The sequence below is a fragment of the Eucyclogobius newberryi genome, unplaced genomic scaffold (genome assembly GCF_026437365.1).
Source record: "Eucyclogobius newberryi isolate DKJ021-1_F unplaced genomic scaffold, fEucNew1.0.hap1 SCAF_8, whole genome shotgun sequence".
NCBI lineage: Eukaryota > Metazoa > Chordata > Actinopteri > Gobiiformes > Gobiidae > Eucyclogobius > Eucyclogobius newberryi.
The window spans coordinates 11,558,256-11,569,842 of record NW_027316500.1 but is presented as its reverse complement, the minus strand read 5'-3'; the positions used below and the strand labels follow the sequence as shown (position 1 = coordinate 11,569,842).

At 39.1% G+C, this 11,587-nt stretch overlaps 1 protein-coding gene across 1 annotated transcript in view; it reads right to left on the bottom strand.

Annotated features, from left to right (window-relative positions):
- Nucleotides 1-11,587, bottom strand: part of macrod2 (mono-ADP ribosylhydrolase 2) — a 583,152-nt gene that overhangs the window by 138,792 nt on the left and 432,773 nt on the right. The window contains exon 7 of the mRNA XM_072436382.1: nucleotides 11,466-11,496. Coding sequence (XP_072292483.1) covers nucleotides 11,466-11,496 — 31 coding nt within the window. The remainder of the gene's footprint in view (nucleotides 1-11,465; nucleotides 11,497-11,587) is intronic.

The following is an 11,587-nucleotide window of genomic DNA, read 5'->3' as shown; positions in this document are numbered from 1 at the left end:
ATCCCATTTTTTATTCCTATGATCTCGGGTATGTAGGACCTTTGTTAATAAGAAGAAAAAGTGAGGCCTCTTCTCATCTCTGATGCAACCAGCAGACACCGTCCCAGGCCTCTCTTAAGCTAATGCAAAACACCTTTAAGAACACTTGTGCGCGACCCTGGGTGACTTTTAAGGATTTCAGACTGAACTACAGGGGACATCTTTGGAGTTCAAGCCCAAAAGTAATAACAATAATGATGTAAAGCTGTGCAAATGTTTTATTGATGTGAAAAACATTAAGTTAACACTAATTCGTTACAGGAATTTTCTTGTTGAAAGTGAAAACACTTTATAATAATACATGTAAAGGGCATTGCATAATGAAATATATTGTGAATCTAAACACATCCACAAGAAATAGTGGGTTTTTAGTGTTTTTGTAAGATAAATGACAAAATTCGCATTTCCCTATTCCTCTAGTTTTGAGTTTCCTGTGCTCCACTAGTGTTTTATACCATTTATTTATTCATTCATGAACTTGCATTGTTTAGAGGCCAACCAACATCCCACACTATTTCAATAATAAAACTAATACTTATGATGAGAAAAATAAGCTCAAGAAGAACATACTAAACGAGAAACGGAAAAGAACCTCCTTTTGAAGGCACAAAAAATCTTTCATATCCTGAATTGAAAGTTAACTTTACAACAAAATGCGTAGGTAAGGTGTTCTTAGTGGCTGAATAACAGCATCACCTGGCAACACAAGGCAAAGTCAACAACATGTCTGTGCCATGATGCATTTCCATTCTTTGTTTGCAGATATATGGGCAGGCTGCAGGCGCACACTGCCGACCACACCACTTCTGTTTTCCCCGAGTGTGCGCCAACTGTGAACACCTCCCGGTTATTTTTAGCTTTATATTTTAATGTGTTTATTTCCTTGGGACATGTCCACATATTTGTTCCTATTGCTTGAATTTTAAAACATGAAAATCTGTTGAAAATCTGTTGGTATATCATCTCTGCCTGAGTTGAACGGATGTATTGTTATTGGTAGCTGTAGTTGGTCAGGTTCCTGTCTGGATCCCCAGAGCTGTCTGCCTCCTCGCGCCTGCGGCTGTGTATTTGGTATTTGAACATTCGCAGCATGTGTTGAAGTCGCCAACTGTAAACATACGGGTGTGAAACATGAACCAAAGAAGCAGACAAAATGTCAGCCTTTTTTTTTTTTTATTGTGAAAGCTCTTCTTCACCAAATACTGTCAAATTGTAAATGTCCTCTTTTTAGTTGTAAAAGAGTAACTGCTTTTCATGGTTCAGGAAATGTTTTTATAATTTGGAGGATTTAATTTAATGGTACCCACTCATGGAGACGTTATTGCTTTGTGAAGAGTGATTTATTTTTTCTCTCAGGGGGAGCCACCAGGAAAAGTTACAGGTACAAGACAAAAGACAAACTTCTAAAAACTTCCTCTAAGCTGTTTGCATCTCAATTCAATTCATCGCAAACAATTTCTGCTTCATCTCTACAAAGCCTGATGTACAAAGTTAAGTGTTTTAAGCCGCTCATTTCCACAATCGCTGCCTTGATTTTTCTTTTATATTTGGATGTCTTCTTGCTTTCTTAATTCCATTTTTATTTATTCCCTTCTCTTTGGTCTCCTTCTGTAATTTGTGTTCACTGTTCTATGTTTTATATTTTAATCTATCATAAATACATAAATAAAATATATAGTAATAAGGCTGAGCAAAATAATATGTCTGTTTGCCGTAACCCGGCCGACCTGGTGTGAAACTAGCCGACTGAATTTTTTTTATCAGCATTTTGTTGAAAAAAAGTCAAATTCTTTTATTTTTCAATTATTTGGCCGACTCACCGACCGGACTTCCCTAAACCACCGTGTCGAATATATTTATCACGCTTGTTATCCATCTTTCATCCTTTTAGCAAAGATCACGCGCTGCGCAACGCATGTGCGTCTTCATAGTCAGTCCCCCACATGCGTCTGTAATGAAACATACCGCGAGTCAATAACGATAAATAGCCTTTCACAAGTTGGTACGCCTCCATCGGCGCCACTCTAGTGTCCATAGAACATTCCAGGCTCTGTCAGGGTGTTTTACGCAATGCATTCTGGGATTGACACACGCTCAGTAGCGTCATCACAGCCCAGCAGCGTCATCACAACAAACATGGCGGCGCCCGTGTCCCCCGCATGTTCCCCCCGCTCGCCTTCGCTCCCAAAATAAAGTATAGCGGCGTACAAAAGGTCGATTGAAATGTCTTAAAATCGTGAGATTTAGTCTCCTGATCGGGTTGATAGAGACGTTTTCCGTCATTGACTGTTGAAGCCTGACCCCTGGTGGTCACTCTGACTCAAAAATGGCAGAATTTGGATCTTTTTTTTTGCCTTCAAAGTAAAAAAAATAAGAATTTGCCTACCGTCCGAGCCACTTGAAAAATGTTGACTCGGGTTACAGCAAACAGACAATTTATTTGGGGTAGCCTAATTAAAAAAAATTAACTAGACAATACGAATAATAATAATTAAAAAAATCATAATAATCCACTTGTTAAATAAAAAGTATAAATTATTGTAATGTGCTAGTAATATCTAACTCCAATTGTCACTTGTAAATGGGCCAATACTGTGACTGGACCAGTAATAGAGGCTAAATATATGAAAAAGGAGGACTGGGCATAGGGAGAAACCCATTAGGTTCTCCACAGCTAAGGGTCTGTGGAGGGCACCAGTGCTGTGTGTCGATCTGGAAAAGAGTGCAGGAGGGGAGGAAGGGTAAGGGCTCGTCACCCCCATCAGAGCCCAGAGGAGAGGTGAGCTGACCCGGGGTGGAGGACGCAGCGGCACCCCGAGGACTGCGTGGGTGTCAAACAGCCCGGAGACACTGGACATGCCGGGGCTGTGGCCATGACCGAGTTTACAGGCCACAGAAGGAGACGGAGCAGAGAGAGAGAGAGAACGGAAGGATGGAGAGGGAGGAGAGAAGGAGAGAGAAGGATGGAGAAGGATGGAGAGGGAGAAGAGAGGGAGGAGAGAAGGAGAGCAAGAGCAGGTTTGTATCATGACCTTCACTGGAACCAGTCTACTATGAGGTGATGACATGGTTTTGTTCTAAATGCTAAAATTAACATCTATTTTAACTCTACAATATGCCAATGCTATACCAGGATATAGAGGAGTACATATAGAAGGGGTGGGTGGTATTGACAAAAAATCATATCTCAAAATGCAAAAAAAAAAAAAAAATGGAACTGTATTGATCAGGGAAATGCTAAACGTGTCTGTAAAGGTCTCAAGTCACACAAAACATGAATGGACGAGAAGATTAAGCACTAAAGGGCAGAAATATCCATGTATACCCCTGTTTGGGAGATTACACTAGATGGTTCTGTCAATTTTTGAGGTCGTTTAAAATCAACTGACTTTTGAATTTCTCCCAAAACAACAATTGCAATAGATACAGTTTCCGATATATCTTCCACCATTATAGCAGATAAATTATTACTGCTCGATTTAGTTCAGTTTTGTTTAGTTAATTAGTGATTTACCATGTTTATTTTGTATCTCTTTTATTAATTAATAACTTTAATTCAAATGTGTCAGCAATTCACAGCCCAATGTAAAAAAATAATACAAAATGGACCGCCCAATTTCCCTTGGAATTAGATGAAAACTGATTTTCAAAGGCACAGCAAACTTACATAAGAAAATAAACTATGAGACCTCAGTTAAATTTCATTATATAAGAGCTTTGACAAAAGGAGATGGATAAAAACATCACATTCAGAACAAAAAATATGCTATTCTGATAACAAACTCTAATAGAAAGATACAGGTAGAAAGTTTGAAAAGTTATGAATTAATGTTCACATATTCCACATCTACATCTTCCCGTTCTCACATATTCCACAGTTTAACCTATTATGATTATGAAAACATGTTTTGTAACTTTATTAACAGTCCGTCCGGGTTAGAGGGCTTTCATAAGTCGACAACATTCTCCTCGACAATAGCAAATCGCTGTATTGTTTTGCAGCGTTACGCATTCTCCCATCACATAAAGTCAGGCATGTCTCCATTTACTGCTACAAGTGTCCTACTTCCTCTAAGCTCCTTCTGCTCCCGACAGATACACCACACTGCTCCCGCGCGCCACCAAATATCCCGTCCAGCCGGGCTAAGCTCTCCCCGGAAAACCCAGGATTTTTTTAAAAAGGAAAGGGTAACTTGCAGAGCTAACAGCGTGCCGTAACTGCACCCCGATAGACACATAATCCTCAGCAGGGATGAGGAGAGCTGGGGAAGGATGCCGTATGGTGGGAAATGAAATAACGTCCTGGCAGCTTGAAACCTTTGATCTGGGCAGGACAGGTGAATAGCAACATAGACAAACCAGAGGAGCTGGGGGGGATTACGGACATATCTCCCAGTAAGAACTAAAACCCCTGCGTCAACACTCTTCCACGTGTGACAAAGACAGAGCAGGCAAAGGTGCCGGAGCACACTCCAAACAGCAAGGGTCTGATTTGCATTTTACATCATAGAGTTACTATAGCTTTATGGAGTAATTACGTCTCAGAATGGTTTTACTTTTTATAACTTAAAGTGGATAACAGATTCTCATGTTTTTTTTAATTATGACATAGTGGGGCAGAGCCTGTGGTAAATGCTTCAGTAAAGTTTTAGTTTGTAAAGAAAAAACATTTACAGGAAAGAGTGCCAAGTTCTAAAACTGAATTTCTCTGTCTATGTCTAAGTCTAAATCTATAAGCGACAATCCACTGAAAATGTAGAGATAATTTATACACAGTTTAAACAATAATTTAACAAAAAAAAAAAAAAATGGTTTGGTTGAGGTTGTCAAATGAGAGTCATTAAATGTATAACCAGTTATTAAATCAAATTAGTCCATTCTGCACTGTTAATGTTCAATAAAACATTAAAACATTTATATTTTGGTGCTGTTTGTTCAAGCAGACTGTGTGACTGTGTCTATTGTTGTAACTTAGATGAAGATCAGATTTTATGGCCAAATCAGGCAATGAGTCCAAATGTATACTTCCTCTCTCAACTGTATATGTCATGTATTTAATTCATTATGGGGTTTTGTTGCACATAAATATACATTTTTACTGTGAGTGGGCTCGCCTTTCCACAGATCTAACCTGTAACTTGGTGTGCCGGTGACAGAAGTTTAATGTCACACTGAACATTCCAACCAATGACGTCCTGTATCCAGAAGCACCATGAAAGTTACAGCGTGCACAGTAGCAATATTCTTAATGACCTTTTGTCCTTCCATGTATTGCAATCGAAAGCAATTGTTTTGAAGTGCGTGTAACTTGACTTCTGTTATTTATTTGTATTATGAGGGCCTTTAAAGAGCCATTGGAATACATGTCTTATTTCTGCATTCATCCCAGTGAAGTATATTTATGTAACTATGGCTTGGAATAAACGTTTTTGATCTCTTGAGCTTAGAATATTAACATGAAGCACAAGACACTTTCATCTGGTTTCATCTGGTGAAATGGGCTCACTCATGGGAACAAAGTTACAGCACATGTCATTCTACTTTCGTTTCAGATTTGAGTGGAGATTGCAGGCGTCCTGATGCTCTCTCTGATAGGCGGGTGTGGGCAGCAGCTGTCAGATAAACAGCAGATTTAATGTCGACGTCCTTGCTTTGAGTTCTGAGCTCAGAGCCGCAGTGGTTTTAAATCGATCTTGTGTGATGCGTCCTAAACTGTACTGATGATTACAAGGCTACGGGAGGTAGTCACTAAACATCTCCACCTGACTGGCAAAATGTTTTCTATTACCTGCTGAACAAGGCTGCACAGTGTATTTATACATTATTGTTAAGTGCAATATTAGATGGCTCATTAGTTCAAGAAATGAAATACAGCAAGTAGAGATAAGCAACTTAATTTCACAGAGATGTATTTGTGTACGGAGCTTAAAAATGAAAAAAATTGATGGTTTAGACTTGGGCAGGTTTAAATTTTGGCACAATTTGACTTGTAACTAATTCCTTCTCTAATTAACTAGTCAATATATGACAAATATTGCAATAATACTGTAAAAAAGTGTATAAAAATCAAAATACAAACCGATAAAAATAAATAAATAACAATAAATATAACATTTATTTTTAAGGGAAGAGTGCAGATAAAATCCCATCAGTCACAGCCAAACATAACTGTTTCCAGCCTGGATTTGAACATTGTCGGAGTAAAACCTGTCTTCAGGAAGATTGGTCCAGATTTTAGCTGCATAAAACTGAAACATTCCTCAAGTTTATTGTCCGGGCACCAGACAGAGGCGGGTCCCTGAGGTCCTCAGAGTCTGAGATGGTTCATATGGCACGTACATGTCCGGGATGTACTGTGGTGCTAGGTCGTGGAGAGACAAGATACGGACCTCTCTGTGTACAAAAGACGGATCAGATGGAGTGAGTCCTTATGTGCACAACTTTGTCATCCATAAATCTTGCGTGTGCTAATGATAATCACTGATTTATTTCCTTCAATGTATTTTGTGCCTTCACTCCACAGAGTCGCTGTTGGAAAGCTACTTCTCTCATCTGCACTGGAGCTGTCAAGGGCGTGGCTGTCAATCTCTCAGCTTCTCAAACATTCACCCTCACACATTCATACTTTCACCAATTAAAGCCCTAGTGCGTAATGCTTTAACCAAAAATATTCTAAAATAACGTTTTTGTTTTTTTATTGTACTAAAAATGGATACAAACGTTTGTCCTTAAGCAGGCTTGCATGTCCACAAACCTGACTTGTACTTGACCTGGTGGAGCCTCCTCTTGCTTGTTTACATGGAAATATTGTTCCTTTGGCTATGATATTCAACATTATGGCATAAAGCCTATTCATCTCCATGGAGAATGTTCCAAAGTATGGTTTTACCTTTCCCCCTCCAGAAAGTTACATACTGTTACTTTTAAGCCAACATCACCCCCAAGTCCTTCTCCCCATGCTTCATTTGTGCTCTAATGTGGGAAAAATAAAGGTTATAATCTTAAAAGTCATCAGAAAAGTGAACAATCGCAGTACACCAGAAGATCTTAAACATGTTCTGATCAGTTTTGAGTTGGTGGATTAAGCCTAAATAGCAATTCAACAACTGCCACTGCCAATTTTATCTGATTCATGTGAGACTTGAGGTCCTGACTGCATGTAATAGAATGAAACATGTGACAGATGTGTATGAGGGGAGCGTGAACATGACCTCTCTAAGTCCAGGTAGTTGGACACTTGGCTCTGATCCTGCGAGACATCCGGAGTTGTCTCCTCTTTGGAGAGTATAATCCATTTAAACCCAGGTCACTCAACTGTGATTGATGTGCAAACAACAGCAACACTTAATAACCTCCATCATGCTGGGTGACCCCATGCACTGCAGTGGGCACCAGTTTGTTTACGGGAGTAACTCCGACACACTGGCCGGGTTGAGATTCTGTTGTGGCTAATGGGCCGGACTGAGGGATTGGACTGTCACTGCTCTGTGAGGCCTCATTTTTCTTTTCTGAGCGTCTGAGGTAGCCCCTGCGCACCCCAACCAACCCCACCTCCATTTGTGCCATTGTCTGTCAGAGCGGATGGACTTTCTTCCAAATATGGAGGCGTGAGAATATGTCAATTAGCATTAGCTTCCCTGACAAATCTGTTTTTCTCAGCACAAAGCTGGAGGATAACTTGTTCCTGATTCCTCTCTGTCACGCCGCTGCAGGTAGGGGATTTGTTTTGTGCTACAGTTTAAGCTGGAAATGGGTCAAGTACATGGAGGTATTATTAGATGTATGACATGTGTGATAACAATAAATACAACACAACATAAGGTTACTCAAAAGACTTGCTTTACATTATACTGTACATCAGGACTCCCCAAGCATAGGCCGTAAGGTACCAGACCATGTATTTTATTTATATTCTATAGTCTACTGTAACTTTCCTGTGTTTTACTAGTGTGAATTAATGTGGTACACAGTAAACACAAGCCCTCCTCTATCAGACCCTGAAAAAAAAGATGGTACTGATCTTTTAGAAAAAACACTGCTGTATTTCTCCCAATTTGTGAAAACTACTATATTAGTTACAGTGGCTTATTGAATACTGCTTATAAAGGTTTATTTGTGATTTTGTTTTTTTTGTATAATTAATTATTATTTGCAAAGTTATAACTTTAGAAATCACACTTTGTGAACAAATAATTTAAGTAAGGCATATATTTTGCTTTTGTACACATTTAATATTTCTCAAGAAGATAAAAGGAATGTTTTTGTTTCAGACCATTTGGTATGAACCACTTTATAATAACACTTTAATTAGCATAAATCAAACTTGAACAAAGACTACATTCATAATGAACCAATAGTGATTCGTGTTTAGTAATTACTTAATTAAGGGGTCAAGCATAAGAGCAATAATAATTTAGTTAAGTTACTAATTATTTATTGTAGTTATTATAAAGTTTAATAATTGTAAATAATTTGTATTTACATGCATTTCTATTAAAAACAATAGGCTTTGACATGAGCGCATGGTGGATTTGCTGTGCTGTAACACACAGGCTTATCTCGCCTGTGCTCTTTAGTTTTATACAGCGATCGGCCGAAAGTGAGTGATCACGACGATGTGCTTCTCACACTAAAACGCCTTTGTTTACATTGCAGAGATGACAGCTGACCTTAAAGGTTATCTCCAATGTACAGAAAACGTCAAAAAGGGTGACAGGAGAACAGGCCCTTCCAAATCCGTGCTACTCCAGGGGCGCGCTCGCCGAGAATACCATCACTGTTAATGCACTGTACTTCCTTTGAACAGCCCCCCTCTGTGTGCCCTCTGCTGAGTGGAGATCTCCCGTCCTAATCAGCTCCATTGTTCTGTGCAGAGGCAGTTGTGAGGAGCGCTAAGCTGTTTATTTATTGAAGACTGGTATAATTCCCCCCTCCGCGCCGTCGACCCGCGCTTTGATGCTGCTGGAGAGCCACGACAAGCTCCCACTGGCAAAAACAATAAGTGGTGGCCCAGTCAGCACTGTACATAATGCAGTGATCTCCTTTACCCTGCGCCTCTGTGTCTGCCACTGAAACACTGGAAACACTGGAACACTGGAACACTGAAAACACTGAAAACACTGAAAACACTGGAAACACTGGAACACTGGAACACTGGAACACTGAAAACACTGAGAACACTGAGAACACTGGAAACACTGGAAACACTGGAAACACTGGAACACTGGAACACTGAAAACACTGAAAACACTGGAAACACTGGAACACTGAAAACACTGAAAACACTGAGAACACTGGAAACACTGGAAACACTGGAAACACTGGAAACACTGAGAACACTGGAAACACTGGAAACACTGGAAACACTGGAAACACTGGAAACACTGGAAACACTGGAAACACTGGAAACACTGGAAACACTGGAAACACTGGAAACACTGAGAACACTGGAAACACTGAAAACACTGGAAACACTGAGAAGACTGAAAACACTGAGAAGACTGAAAACACTGAGAAGACTGGAAACACTGAGAACACTGGAAACACTGGAAACACTGGAAACACTGGAAACACTGGAAACACTGGAAACACTGGAAACACTGAGAACACTGAAAACACTGGAAACACTGAAAACACTGAAACACTGAAAACACTGAAAACACTGGAAACACTGAGAACACTGAGAACACTGGAAACACTGAAAACACTGGAAACACTGAGAACACTGAGAACACTGAGAACACTGAGAACACTGAGAACACTGAGAACACTGAGAACACTGGAAACACTGGAAACACTGGAAACACTGGAAACACTGGAAACACTGAAAACACTGGAAACACTGAGAACACTGAGAACACTGGAAACACTGGAAACACTGGAAACACCGAGAACACTGAGAACACTGGAACACTAGGTCTGGGCATGTTTCAGATTGTTTTAAAATATGCTGTTATTAATTCTTAAAAATGACAAACTTTTAGGCAGCAGTAAAATGCCTTGATCATGGTTAAATGGGACACATTATCAACAAATTAGCTTGTGCTTCCTCGTCATTAATTTACTCAAAGTGATTTTTTGATTCATTCATGCAAGTTTGAGAAATGCTGTATTTTAATGCATCTGAGGTCTGAGTGCTAAGAAAATTCCTGTTAAAAATACAATACTAAAATGTCATAAAGCAATGTTAAACAAACAAACAAACATGTAAATGACAATTCTCTGCTTGTTCCAGTGAAATGTCACTACGAATAGTGTTCTTTCATTTATTACTAGGCCATTTTAGATTAATATTGTTTTACAAATAACAAAATGTAAAGTTATGATCTATTTATATTATAGTTCAATACTAAGTACCTGAAAAAGCATAATAAAGTCTCATTTGAAGACACAATCAACTTCTCACAAAGAGCTTTAGTGATTTGAGTTGATTGCGCTGCTTCGAGATATAACAAATGTCTAGCAGATGTAATATACTCTAATTATAATTTTGTCACAGGTGCACTATTTAACCTTTCTGATGGTGATGAAGCAGCTTTGCATGCAATGTTCCACAGTAAGACATTGAACATATCTATCTCCATGGAGACGAGCATGAGACACCACCAGTTACAAATCAGATCTGTGGCGAGGCAACCGTTATAACCGTTAAAATTGAATAAATTCAATATTGACACTTTTAATGCCACACTGTGAAACATTGCAGACAAGGCAATAACTTCTCCATGGAGACAAGCAGGTGACAGACCCTCCACCAGAAACGTTAAGTAGTGTATCTTTAATACACAACATGCTTTAAACCTAAACCTTTGTACAGTAAAAAGTCAGCAATGGTTAATAAATATATTTTGGAGTTGATATGAACCTCCCAAGTTTCCTATGTACCGAGACAAGTAAAGGCGTCTCAAAATACTTCACAATGTTTATGATGTGGGAGACAATTTGGAAACAGCAGAACGATGGGGAGAGGAGGAGGTGTGGATTTAGCTGTGCAAATCTCAGTGACGAGTACAAAATGTTTCAGTGTTTTGCAGACAGAAAAGAGAGACAGAAAGTGCAAATATTCTACATGCAACAAAAATAAGGTTTATTCTAAGTCTGTGAGCTTGTCTGCTTTGTAGTTTTTCAAACGCAAGCGCATGTATCTGTAATGCAGCAAATACTACAGAGTTTGAATGTTATAACTCCAAATCCTGATTTGAAAGTACAACTAATCCTATTTGATAACATTTTGAGCAGAAAACCTGAAGGCGCAAACACAGGTTTAAACGAACAAAGTTTTAAATGAAGTGTAGTCAACATGGCTGTTGCCATATGTAATTGTTTGTATATGGATCTAGGCCTTGGCTTTTGTTGGAGAATTCTGACATGCATATTTTCAAACACAGACTCTGAAGGGCACAGTGCTAAACAAAAAAGTAACTCACCATAGATGCCAGTGGATATACATGGGAAGGCCTAAAAAGAGAACAAAAAGAGAACACAAATATTAGGGCATAGTAATTATGAGTGTGCATGAACAGCTTTCATTTTAGTTATCATTTAGTTA